The 13,324-nt window shown below is 54.8% G+C and overlaps 4 protein-coding genes across 4 annotated transcripts; 1 reads left to right on the forward strand and 3 right to left on the reverse strand.

Moving 5' to 3' along the window:
• Nucleotides 1–562: 562 nt before the first annotated feature.
• On the forward strand, nucleotides 563–1,759 carry UV8b_02315 (uncharacterized protein; the record flags this gene model as incomplete). Its single annotated transcript, XM_043139813.1, has 3 exons — nucleotides 563–703; nucleotides 830–1,497; nucleotides 1,573–1,759. The coding sequence occupies 3 exons, from the start codon at nucleotides 563–565 to the stop codon at nucleotides 1,757–1,759; spliced, it is 996 nt and encodes a 331-aa protein (XP_042995747.1).
• Nucleotides 1,760–2,122: 363 nt separating this feature from the next.
• Nucleotides 2,123–3,355, reverse strand: UV8b_02316 (uncharacterized protein; the record flags this gene model as incomplete). The annotated part of the gene is made up of 1 exon (XM_043139814.1): nucleotides 2,123–3,355. One exon carries the CDS (start codon nucleotides 3,353–3,355, stop codon nucleotides 2,123–2,125), a length of 1,233 nt encoding a protein of 410 aa, XP_042995748.1.
• Nucleotides 3,356–5,355: 2,000 nt separating this feature from the next.
• On the reverse strand, nucleotides 5,356–5,718 carry UV8b_02317 (uncharacterized protein; the record flags this gene model as incomplete). Its single annotated transcript, XM_043139815.1, has 1 exon — nucleotides 5,356–5,718. The coding sequence occupies one exon, from the start codon at nucleotides 5,716–5,718 to the stop codon at nucleotides 5,356–5,358; it is 363 nt and encodes a 120-aa protein (XP_042995749.1).
• Nucleotides 5,719–8,705: 2,987 nt separating this feature from the next.
• Nucleotides 8,706–10,346, reverse strand: UV8b_02318 (uncharacterized protein; the record flags this gene model as incomplete). The annotated part of the gene is made up of 1 exon (XM_043139816.1): nucleotides 8,706–10,346. The coding sequence occupies one exon, from the start codon at nucleotides 10,344–10,346 to the stop codon at nucleotides 8,706–8,708; it is 1,641 nt and encodes a 546-aa protein (XP_042995750.1).
• Between the last annotated feature and the right edge of the window lie 2,978 nt (nucleotides 10,347–13,324).

Consider the following 13,324-nt stretch of genomic DNA (forward strand, 5'->3'; position numbering starts at 1 on the left):
AACGAGGCAGCCTACCTCTTGACTCAACCCACGGTTGCAACGTAGTCGTCAGGGCGGCAATACAAGTCCCCCGGATTCGGGGCCAAGCGGGTCTGCGGCGCCGAGCTAGCGGGTGGAGCCCGGCGGGGAAAACGTAATACTCGTACGATCCGGCGGGGCTGCAGCGGAGGCCACATCCACATGTTTGAAGTTCCCCCTTCCCCTTGTTTTTTTATCGTTCCTTTTTTTTCTTTTCCCATGGGCCGCCTCTGTGATGGCTGAGGGTGAAACTCTCGTAGCGGAAACTGGGGATTAGGCCCCTGTTTTCAGACACGTGTCCAGGACGTCGGCGCTATCCCGTCGCGGAGGGCTGCCTCGGTACCAAGGGGGGGTCCGAACGGGCCGGGGGATGCGTACCTTATAAACCTATTTCCTTGTACACCTTTTTCCCTTGTGCCTGTGCTGTTGTGCTTTTTGCGTAGAGCATACTTACTATCCTTTTACAAACCTCGGTAGAGACCTGGTGTCTTGCCGACGACAGTTCCTCGCATTCTTGGCCCCCGCCGGGCTGCCATCTCTTGCCATGTTTCTGGGCTGGACCCTTGGTGTGCTTCTTGCTGCGCCGGTCGCACGCGTTGAAGCGTCGTGCGGCTACGGAACGATATTGCAGCCTCGGGAGGATGGAGCCGTCAAAGTCAACAAGTTTGGCTACTTTGGCGCCACGGTACCCAGTTCCCTCCCTGCCTTTTGGCTGCAAAAGACTCCCGTTGAGAAGGAAAAGGAGAAGAAGAAGAAGAAGAAGAAGAACGGTGGAGGAAAAGGCAGGAAGCGCTGACGGCTCTGAATTTAGGGCCCCGCAAGCTGGAAAGCGCTGGACCCCGCGGCCAACAGCCTCTGCGAGACGGGCCAGTTCCAGTCGCCCGTCAACCTGATCCAAGGGCAGTACACCGTCGTCCCCGGCGCCGACGTGCAGCTCGACATCCCCGACCTGCCCGAGGGCGCCGAGTTTGAGAATCTCGGCACGACCGTCGAGGTCATTGCCACCGGAGGCAACATGTCCTTCGGCGGCGTCGACTACTCCCTCAGGCAGTTTCACTTCCACACCCCGAGCGAGCATCTGGACAACGGCGTCAGCATGGACATGGAGATGCACATGGTCTGGCAGGCGCCCGGGGGGCAGGTAGCCGTCATTGGCGTCTTTGTCGACCTCGTCGGCGGCGCGGCCACCTCGGCCCAGCATGCCGGGCCCAAGTCTCGACGCGGTGTGAAGAGGGGCCAAGCCGAAGCCGCGGAGGAGAAGGAGGAGGAGCATGGCAGCCGCGACAGCCGCGTTGCGCGAGACGACACTGGCTACTTCCAGAACTCTTCTCCCAGGACTGATGCCACCTGGCAATCCCCGCTTCTTCAAACGGTCTTCGACTCGGTGGGATCTATTTCTCGACCCGGGACCAAGACACAGACACGCCCGCTCGTCATGTCGGAGTTGGTCAAGATTTTGTCATCCGGGACATTTCAGACGTGAGTGCCAAATGATTCTTCCCTTCCCTGTCCGCCAAGGAAGACTGGCTAAAGCGAGAAACCGATGGGGAAAAGATACCGAGGTTCGCTTACTACGCCTCCTTGCTCCGAGGGCGTCACATGGCTGGTTTCCAACCAGAAACTCTCCATCCCCGTGAGTACTTTCGCCAAGGCCAGATCAGTCCTCGGATACAACTCGAGGTTTCCGCAAAACAACCCTGGTCAGCCTAATGTTCTGGTGGTCGGTCGCACGGGAGCATAAGACTTGAAGGGAAGAAGATGACAACGTGCTTCAATAAGAGAATGTAGCCCGATCCTTAGACGAATCAGCTAGCGTCGGGTTTTTTTTTTTTTTCCTTCCCAAATGTTTGAAATCATCTTTCCTTTGGCCAGGTCGCAAATGATTCACATCGACATTGTCAGATGATAGGCAATCGGCGACTTGAAAACACCATGCAGTCCGTATTCGGTCGCCACGCACCGGTCAGATCTGTCAATCATCTGCCTGGGCATCCATCTTGCCCCTTTGCTTCCTCATGTCGGCAGCCATCTTTCGCTTCAGCATTGGCAGGGAATTGACAACCCTAAGACCTCCACGCATCATCATCAAGGCCAGTCGTCCCCTTCACCCCTCCTTGTACACGGCATCGTCCTTGTTGAACCTTTCCAACGACTTTTCCACCCTCTCCCAGGCGTATGAATGCATCTGCTTCTCGTAATCATCCACTGCAGACACCACGTCCCAATCTCCCTGGCCAACCTTGGCAAGGTTCTTGGCCAGAATCTTTGCGTCAAGAAGAGCAGTGTTGGCACCAAGACCCAATCCCGGTGTCATGGTGTGAATCGAGTCTCCGATGAGAGTGACGTTTGTGCTTCCCCAGGGGTGGAGACGTTCCGTCGTACGAACATTGATGGGAAAGCACGTCGATGGATCCGACAGTTGGAAGAGCCTGTGGAGGTTGGGATGCCAGGCCGAGGAGCGTTCCAAGAGCAGCGAGTGCAGCGCCGGCCCACCAAGAGACATGATGTCGTTGGGGAGCGTTTTCTCGTGGGCTCCGAACCCAAGGAGGATGTAGTCTCGGGTGTTGTCGAAGTTGAAGCCCGGCCAGATTTTGAGGACCTGTTCGTCATTGCCACCTATGTTGTTCTTGAATCTTCCGGTTTGGTCCCAGGGGAATTCCATGACATGCACGACAAAGTTATCTCCCCTGGGAGCGTTGATCATGGTGACGCCTCTCAGTGCTTTTGCAGGTAGCAAGCCTTTGGTCTCTCGGTTGAGCTCAACCTTGGCGGCGATGCCGTAAATTCCAGAGTCCCTAAGCAGGGCATGGGGAAGATGCTGCTTTCGGGTGGGTGAGTTGGTGCCCTCTGCTCCTACCAACAGGTCCGCCGTGTCGCTGGTGCCGTCTCTGAAGTGAGCAGTGACTGCGCCATTGTCGCTGGTGGTATAATGGGTAAAGTGCTTGTCAAACTGCACGACGTCCTCCAAGCCGGTGAGGAGGACTTGTCTCAGCGTCATGCGGCTGACTGAGCGTTCCGCTCCGATTCCATCATCCGACACCTTGCTGAAACCTTGGATGCTCAACAGCTCCCGATACTGCTCGGTAATGATGTTGAAGGAGTCTGGGGGGCGCGCAGTCGTCTTTGTGAACACCTCAAACAGGTCATCCGGTAGACAGGATGCCAAGCATCGGGAGCCTTCGGGCGATATGCCCACTCGATATCCAAAGAGTCCGTCTGTGCGGGTACGGCAGCGCTCGTAAATGGCGAAACTCAGGTCGGCCTTTGACTTTTTCAACGCATGACCAAGAGCAAGGCCCGCGGTGCCTGCTCCGATGATGACGACCCGCTTCTTCATGCGCGTGCGGAGAGAGATGCCTTGGTCAGTCGTCGCTCAACGAGCATCCGAAAGTGCGGCATTGCATAGTTCTCTGGCAGTTTATTCAGGTGGCAAGATGGGATCAGACGGATCAGACGGATCAGACACGGAGGGGGCAATGGCGACGCGGTGATGGAAGATTTGCGGCGTAATCCTGCATGCACTGTGTAAGAGAGCCGGCTGATCACGTGAGGCGCGAACCAGATTCCCGACTTCCCTCCCTAGTACTCTGCATCCTCTTCACGACGACTACGAATATCGCTTCCGAGCTCCTACTCTTGCAGAACGACCGACACAGTCACAGCTCTTTTGCTCCCATCACTCCTATCACGAGCTGAAACTGCCGCGTTATTGCGGCTGCGTGTGACCCTTCAGCCATGAACAAAGACGCATCGTTTCAAGCCTCGCTGGATTTTCGTCGTGCTCACTCCCCCGGGACTCCTTCGTTGCCTCGCGCACGCGGTAAAAGCCCCCGTGATGCTCGTGCGGTAAACCTGCTGAGCATGGCGCTATTTTCAATCACGCTTACAAACTGAATTTCTACTCCGTGCGCAGCTGGTACAGGCACAGGCACGCCCGGCACTCTCGCTTGACGCATGCAGTGCGCCGGCCCCATCTGCGCGCGTTAAAAGCTCAATCTATGCAAGTGATGGCGGCATCCAAGCCGTGAATGTGGGATTGCCCTACCAGCACGTCTACGTCTGGGCCCTGCCGCATTGTGATCCCGCATTGTCCTCTTCATCCCGTCTTGTCGTCCGGCGGGCGGAAATAAGACCAAAGCGAGGGAACACTCCGGGTAGCAAACGACGGGCACGAGACCTCGACAAAGACGGCGTGGAAACAACGTCTTTCCGGTACTGAATGGGCTGGAACTTGAGAGTATGGGCGTGAGCAACGGGCCTTTAAGGATTCCGGTCCGTTGCTCACGTTGCTGCTAGCGGCCAGGCCAGGCCAGGCAGTTCAATCATGCAGTAGAGTCCCATGGCACAGGGGAGACAGGGCGCGTATGCACCGCACCATTCATTCATTGAGCTTCAGGCACCACCCAAAGCTTGATTGATTTATGGCCCGTCTAAAGGGTGACGGTTGACCATGGCAGGGCACCCCAAGCCAATATGAAACAACAACAAACTCTACAATGACCCCCCAACACCCGTCTTCTTGTCTTATGCTATCCCCGCCTCAGACAAGAAGATAAAACAAAAGCGAGTACTTTGCAGTACTGCCAGAAGAAGAAAAAGCCCAGAGGCACCGCAAATTTACCGGGAAAAAAGATGCCTCTGACGAGGGTATCACTGAAAGAAAAGAAGCCAAAATAAAACAAAATCCAGGCGAGATATCCAAACCGTGGCCCAAGATGAAAGTAGTTGCGCGAATAGATTGCGTGGCGAGGCTTTCGCTCTAGTATTGCGTGCCCTCATATTCCCTGGGGAGGCATGTTGAATCAAAGCTTCAAGGCCAATGGATTTGCGTAAAGCAGGCCATCAATCCAGCGCTGCGCAATCGACACGCGCGTGAACCAGACGCATCGAAGATGCCATGCTTCATCGAAGAATGGAAAAAAAAAAAAAGGACCATCATGGTCGGCGAATTCAAGTTTCTTGACTGGCCGGCGCATTAGAAAGTCAGCCAATCAACACAGAATGTAGCAAACGACCAGGCTAGACGACGCGCTATACGTGATCCCCTGCTAAAGCACAGCATCTGAAAATGGAGCGCTTCCCGTGTTCATAGTCATTGATCATCGTACGACAGAACGTCATTCCAGAAAAACGCCCCGGGTTTGAAGAATTGAAAAAAAAATAAAAAAAAAAAGGAGGGCCAGAAAATGACATAGGAAATAAGCTGCGCAAAGCGTCGAATGGCCGTGGTTCGTGCAATGCGAAAAAAGATTGTGTTGTGCCGAAGTAGATGTCCGCTGTCAACTCGCTCCAACGCTTCCTCTCAACGTTGCTCCATGGATTTTCCACGTGCGGTATTTACATCATGGCGACAATAGCCATACCAGCAATACCGGCAAAGGCAATCTTGGCAGCGTCCAAAGCGCCGGCGGCGTTGGCCGGTCCCCGCGTAGGATTCGCCGTGGGAACTGGAATCGGTGTCCCTTTCACCGTGGTCAAGGCAGGAGCGGTGTAGATAGATTTCAAACTGCCAGTGGGAAAGTAAGCAGCGCTGGTGTTGTAACCATAGGTTGAGGTGACGGTGCAAGCACGGGAGAGCGTTACGGTCTTGACCAACTTGGTGGTTGCAGTGCAAATCGTGGTCAAGGTGGTGGGAGCGGCGCTGGTATCGGCAAGGGCCAGAGCCGGAAGAGCGGCCACAACGAACTTGATCAGGTGCATCTTGTCTCGTCTGCTTCCCTGCGACGCCTTTGTCTCTTGGGGTGGGTTTGCGTGTGCTGACTCTGAAAAACCAACGTTTTGGGACTTGTAAAAGTGGAATCGGGTAGCTGTTGACCGTAGCTGCTACCAAGAAAACGGCGCAAGAATTGACTTTGGATAAGGGTTCCGGCCAGTTAAAAGCGCAAGCAAATGACGAAACGAGGTTTTCCGTTGGGCGGTTGTTCCGAAGTGCCGTGTTGTTGTGCTGTTGTTGTGCTGTTGTGCTATATATGTGTTGTTGTTTCGCGATTATCCGTTGCTGCTGATGAAAGGGTTTCACCGGTGGCTTGCGGGTGGCATACGACGAGCTGGGTTATTTTTCAAGGAGTGACTTGCGCAAAACGCAGAATGTACAGGCTTTGCCAACGAAGCCCCAAGGGTGGGAGAGAACGAGCGGGATGAAGCAAAACGTGCTGCAGGCGAGAAGAGATGAAGATGGGAATGAGACGAGGTGAGGGGGTGGGCCAGCCATTAACTACCCACCCACGCCGCAGCCAGAATAGTAGCAGCGCGGGCTGGTCGCAGCTTCCTTTTCCATGTCACAAACAACGCAACAAAGCGGGCATTGGTTGGCTCGTCCAGCCCCACTGTACCGTACGGTGTCACGGCACGAGGACACCCAGGGGCCAGGGCCCAGGCCATCTCCCTCCCCTATGGCAACCATGTGGCTCCATTGGCGGGACAAATCTCGTGCCTCATTTTGTACTTTTATTTTCTTGATCAAACGAAGTCCGTGACCCCCCTGCCTCCTGCCTCCTCTCCTCCCCCTTGCCACAGGCTCCTTGACCAATGACACCAATCGAGTCGATGAAGTTATGAGACCCATCTCCTCTGAAATTGCCATGCTGAAATTGGAAATAGCCACAGCGCCCATTGGCGATCGGCAGTTGGCGGTTATCGGGCTGCTCGCTTCTCATTGTCAAGGGGATCGAGGGATAGACTTGACACCATACCTATTGATTCGTTCGAACAGGCTCCGGCCGGAGGCAGCAGCTGGCCTGTGTAAACATGGCGGGCGCGAAAGCGTCAGGCAGGACTCAGGAGTCCAGACTCAGCTGTGCTTTTGCGTCTTGGAGTCTTGGGCTCTTGTTGGCCATGCCGTGTCTCGCCAAGCAATTCTGGTTCCTACGCCGTACGCTAAGAATATTTCCGCGCGCGGGTTGCCGTGCAGCCTGTGGGGGGCAAGGGGGGAGGGAATGACGCCAAGTGTCAAGTAACTTCACGCACAAACCACCTGTTGGCCATCTTGGCCCTTGGCCCCTTGGCCCCTGGCGGAGAGAAAAAAAAAAAAGCCTCTTCCTTGTTCCTTTATCCACTCCAGGCCATGGCTTCATTTTTCGACAGAGCTTAGATTCTAATATTAGCGCTTTTGCCACGGTCAGTTTGTCCCGTCCCCCAAGTTGTCCAACTCCAGTTCCTAGTTGTTAGTTTGTTATTGTTATTATTGTTGTTGTTTTTTTTTTCTCCTGCGCAACAAATTGAATAATTTCCTTCTCTTACATTGATTGGGTGATACTGCGACAAGCCCCGCCGACCCACTCACACCCTGCGCGCAGCCCTAACTTGGCCAGCCCATCGCCCGCCAGATGTCCCCGCAGCCATCTGGTTCCTGACGCTTTGCCTCTTTTGGTGATGATCCCGTCTCCAATCGCCGTCCCCCGTCCCACCCGTGTGGCATGTACTCCGTACTCCATACTGGGTACCACTTACTTACTACTGCGTTGCTCGCGCCGTCACGTGCTCAAACGACACGACACATCATCGTCATCTTCTTCTTCTTCTTCTTCTTGATGGGCTTCCCGTGGGCGCGCAAGCTAGATGCTGTCATGAACCTTGGCTGCGACTCATCTTCAACAGCTCTGCGACACCTTTGCATGGCCGAGGGCTGCCATCCTCACTTCGCCGAAACCCGCTGTCAAAGGCAGAGACCGCAACAAGCGCGTGCCGGCCGAGCGCAAAGGGGGTCAGGCCACTCCGAGGATGAGGCTGCTGCGTGATGTGCTGCGTGATGTGCTGCGTGATGCTGCAAGGGAACCGTCGCTTAATGGCCCCTTGTCTTGATTGTCATGTGACTGGTACGGCTTCATCGTACTGCCCCCACCCTTCCTTGTCCGTCATGCAGGAGTAACAACAGCCCAGACCGCACCTCTACTTTGCCAGGCGTGTTTCGCTTTCCGCCAACGCTAAAAATTTTTCGGTCGCATCGACGTATTAGGTTAGGTAACTTAGGTAATAAAGAGAGAGTCAGTCGATATAAACAAACCTATGCCTGGCCCCGTTCTGCGCTATAACCAAGAGACACGCCATACTGGGCATTCCTGGCAGCTGCACCGCAAGCAGTGGTAGGAGCTTTATCAATCGACATTTGAATAGTATTAGCCATAGCAATAGCAGGCTTCCTCGGTCCTGGGAGGACCTCCGGGATAAGCACAATGGCGCCGCAACTTCAAAAGAGGCCCAGTCGATTGGGTACCTCCTAACCTAAGGTACGTACATCTGTCGTAGTCATGACATCCAATGTACATCCTCCGACGTGCCTGCCCCACTCTGCAAACGACCAAACTCCCCATTCCCCCGCCCATCCCATCGACTGCACCGCGTTATTATGGCTTTATGCAGTTTTCCGTACGATGCTTTGACCAGAATTGCTCCAAGTTTATATGTACAGGGTGGCCAAGGCAGGGAAGTAAGCTGCCGGACATACAGAACGCGCCAGATCGCACGGGAGCATACATTACATGGAAGATGGACGTATCCCGACGAGCGCGTCAAGTCGGTGTAATCACCTTAGTTGTTGCTGATTCACAAGATCAAACAGGGAAGAAACTTTATAAAAGATTCGAGAAAAAAAAAAAAAGGGGGGGGGGAGGGGGGTATTGGAGGGCAAACGCACGGAAGTTGCCAATTCATGCAAGCAAGTCTCTTGTATCGTCTCTCATGCACCTCTTCTATGCTATCCAGTACCACACTTTCTGCCACCAGTTCTTGGCCACGGGAGGCTCGTCCATGGCTTCCAGCTCATCCATCTCCTTCTTACCCGAAATGGCGTCAATCTTGTCGACGGGAATATAGAGCGCGGTGCGGAAGTACAGCTTGTGGCCCAGGTACAAGAGCAAGAAGATGGGTATGGTGATATAGGCCGCAACAAAATTCTTTGCGTCAAATGGCATAAATGTTTGGAATCCGTTGGTAATGGTGAGAAGGCTTATGAGCAGCAGCGTGAGCCACGTGGCGTATGGCTGCAGCGGCGTCCGATAGGGTAATGAGTCGAAGAGGTTGTTGAAAATCATGGCGCGTCGAAAGCGGAGGTAGGTTATCATGACCACAATCCATGCGATAAACCCGGAAATGGTGGAGATGTTGGAGAACCAGGCAAAGACGTTGGAGCCAGAGTTGGACACGTTGAGGTAGGCGAGGAGGCCGACAGCCCAAGTCGCTAGAACGGCGAGGTACGGCACGCCGTTGCGGTTGGTGGTGCGGAATACCTTGGGAGCTTGGCCATTGAGGGCCATGGAGTAGAGAATTCGACTGCCAGAGTAAAGAAAGGAATTCCCAGCCGACCATGCCGAGGTCAGGACGGCAGCATTGATGATGTGGTTCAAGGCCGGGATGCCCACGTTCTGGATGCCAATCACGAATGGCGAGGCGCTCGCGTCGGACTTTCCAGCCTTGTTTGCTCCGAGCAGTGCCTTGTCGTCGGATGGTACGATGATGCCAATGATGAGCGAGCCGAGGCCATAGAATATGGCCAGCCGCCAGATAAATCGGCGAGCGGCCTTGGGAATGTTTCGGCGAGGGGCAATGGTTTCACCTGCAGCAATAGCAATCAACTCCGGGGACGTGATGAATGCAAACCCGGCAGAAACCAAGGCATGCCAGAAGCCGAGGAAGCGACCCGTGGGGCCAGCCGTTTTGTACGCGACAAAGGCACCCGGGTCCCGCCAGTTGTGAAATCCAAGTATGCCATGCTGGTTGGGACCGCCGCCGAAAAATATGACGATGCCCAGGATGATGAGACCCATGATTGTGATCAGCTTGATGCTGGCAAACCAGAATTCGGCTTCACCAAAGAAGCTGACGGCAATAATGTTGAGAATCAAGATGACCACCAGGACGATGGTGATCCAGACTGCGATGCTGACGTTGGCACCCCAATAATCGATGATGATTCCGGCAGCAGTGGCTTCGGCGCCAATCAATATGGCGTAGGCATACCAATAGTTCCAACCGGCAGCAAAGCCTAGGCTGGGATCGAGAAACCGGTCAACAAAGTACGGAACCGTGATACCTCGCATGGGCAGATAAGTGACCATTTCAGCCAGGCAGTTCATGACGACCCATACAACCATCATCATGGAGAGGTAAGCCATGAAGAGCGGAGCGGGACCAGTGGAAGACAAGATGCCACCGGAGCCGATGAAGAGACCAGTGCCGATCGCACCACCCAGGGCGAGGAATTGAATATGGCGACTCTTCAAGCCACGCGCAAGCTGATCGTGTTGATGGGCCAGATTGTACTCTGCATTCTCGGTCGGGCCACCCGTCTCCTCCGCGTAATGGGCGGTGTCATCACTCAGCTTCTCCGGCATGATGGGCAACGGTCGACCGGTGGTTCGACTCAGTTTGCGAGGAGGGGCTCTCTCCGTGGTACGTTCCAATGAGGAACTGGGAGGCTGGTTTCTCTCTCTGCCACTTGCTTGCGTACAAGGACCCAGAACAAGGTTCGCAATGCCGAGCAAAACAATATCGGTTCCAGTTGAGGCCGCTTGTGTGTGACTGCACCGGCGTTGCCTTTTCTTTTGGCCAAGCTCACCTTGCCAAATCGATGGGGTTTAGGTCTGGTAACCACGACCGGGGACGATTAGGCTCGGCACAAGCGAGATGCCGGCACAGATATAAGGAAAGGAGCCAATTGAGCGACCTGGCGGATGGAGGAGCCAAGAGAAGGTGTGATGATGGCGGGGTGTAAGCATTTATTTGGGGGAAGTTGGATGGGGATGCAATGGAGGGGTGCCAGCTGGGTGGAGCTCAGCACAGTGCGGCCAAGCGCTGACCAGCCTCTGGATTTGCGCTGTTATCTGGGGACGCACCTGCCCGGATGTGGGCCTAGCTTCTTGGCTTCATGTCCTGGACGGACGTTGGTGGGGAAGAGGGGGGGGAAGCCATGGAGGGAAACCGCACCCGCCGCTCCTGCCGCTCCTGCCTCCCACGGAAGTGATGCGGAAGGAAAGCGCTGGATGCTGCAGAAGCAGAGTAAACCTATCAATATTGGGACATGATGTTGGCCAGTTTGACGAGAGTACCTCTGTCGAGGCTGGATTTTCTCGCGCGACCAGACCTGGCCGGTCTTGTTCCTCTCGTGCAGCAAGCCCACGGTTTATCACGGCCCGAAAAGCTCTTGGAAGCTGGATTGGAAGCTGTAATTCCGATTTTGCCGGTCTCGGTTGGCGAACGGCGAACGGCGGACGGCGGACGGCGGACGACGAACAACAAACGGCGACCCACGGATAAATAGCGAACTGCAGGCTGCAAAGTGCAAACTGGGCTAACTCATGAGCTCGAACCAAGTGTACAGTCCATGCCTGTCAGGGAACTGCGTGTGAAACGCCGACATCATGATAAGCACAAGGGACGAGAGGTCTGCCCTAGCGATTCATTTCATTGGGCCGATGGCGTCCTTTCTCTCCATCAGAAGCAGACGGCCAAGGCCTGGGCCCAAAGGCAGCCAGAATGCAAGGCAAAAGCCCAATGGCGTCCTAACAAGACGGAATCAGTGAGTGGCCTTGTGAGGCAGCCCCGCACCCAGAACGTGAACTTTAAATACCTGCGATGTCGCTGGGGGGCAGACGATGGGGGGCAGACGATTCAGGATTTAGTAATTAGGACCCAGGGATGGCCTTTGGGGTAGGAGTACTCGCAGAGAATCTAAAGCCTTCCCAGCTTGCCAGTTGACGGTGGGGAAAGCCAAGGCCGCAGAAGCCTAGAAACTGTTGAGATTTATCAAATACGACCTGGTAGCCCTTGTCAGCGCGCACCCATGGCGGCATCGGCTAACCAGATACGAATTAGCCAGGTTGTCGAATCTTATCCACTGCAGGGTGTTGTATGTACAACCCAACTTTCTGGTCAGTAACAGTACCGAGAGAAAAGCAGACTGATCCTTCTATCTAATACGAACCAGGCTGCATTAGAAGCATCTCATGCGCACATGCGATGTGGAAGGCTAGCCGAGAATCTTGGACTCTATCCGGGAGCTATACAAAGTTTTCGTCTTGGCGTCCGCTACCGAGCCAAACAGTCAACCAGCTAATTCGACGCCCATTGCATCATGAGAACAAACGAGTCGTGAAATTCCATCTGTCGAACCAAGCGAGCGGCCTCGCGCTTGCGGGAGTCGGAGCCACGAACCTTGCCGATAGTTACCGTTGGTCCGGTACTAAGCGTCAAGGGCCAAGAGTCAAAACTTCCTAGCCCCACGTCCACGTCCCGTCCTGTCAGGTTCTAACCCCCACCGGGTTACTAGCCGGCGTGTTAAATAGCCTACGGACTGCCGAAGCGCGAACGTGGCTTCGGTTCCGGTTAGGAAGCGTTGACTCACCTCAGCATGCCGTCATACAGTCATAGTCTTCCTTCCATGAGCGGTATGGCTCCAGGTATGGAACAGCCGGGATTTTTGCTGCCAAAGTGGTTGTGGACCATGGCATTGAGGGATTTCTTTTTAAAAGCCCTTACAGTCATGATAAGGTTAGGCTGCGAGATTGGCAGCGTATCGATGGGTGTGTCGTCGGCCCAACAGTCACGCACCATCTCCATACCCTATACCAATCAAGTCATTCCATCCAACTTGAGGAGTCGGGAATCATGTTTCCCGACCACCTGGGAAAGCCAGACCGGCATCGGTTGAGCATACTTGATCGCCATTGGCTAACCCCATCCCGGCGAGACACGAATTGCGCGGCTCCTTCGGAAGCCAATGTGAGACAGCAACCGATTGCAGCGCCAACTTACCCAAACCATGAGGTCGTGCTGGCTGGAAAAAGCACCTACCTGTTTTGGCATGTCAAAGTTGATCCACGCCAAACCAACAATCCCCAAGTCCATGCTCGTAGGGAATTGAGCCTTTTGCTCGCGCGACTCATCTCGAGCCCAAGTTTGCCTCACACCCTTGAGTTGAAGTATGCGTGCGCGACGCCGGAAAAGCCAAGCCGACGGCGGAATAAGGCTTGTAGCCCGAATCACACCTGAACCAAGGCAAATGTTTTCCTATGCCAGGACAGATCGTCGACGTGCATTGGCCTTGTTTCGCTTTATATCCAGCTTCAGCCAGGAGTTTGGAAACAAGCGCACAGCGTCAGATTCGACCACTGCAGGGAGATGCCGCTCTTGTACGGCATGAGAGACCCCCCCGAGGGGGAAGATGGGTGACTGTCAGCGTAGGCGTTCCAGTCAGGCCTGGAAGCAAGCCCGCGGGACAGAATGCTTTAGAAACAATGCACGGTGAAGGAGAAGAGCAGCCGCGCCGGATTCGTCACATCCGCAGGATTCATCACATCCGCGTGTGCTGCCC

This window comes from Ustilaginoidea virens, chromosome 2 (assembly GCF_000687475.1).
Source record: "Ustilaginoidea virens chromosome 2, complete sequence".
Lineage (NCBI taxonomy): Eukaryota > Fungi > Ascomycota > Sordariomycetes > Hypocreales > Clavicipitaceae > Ustilaginoidea > Ustilaginoidea virens.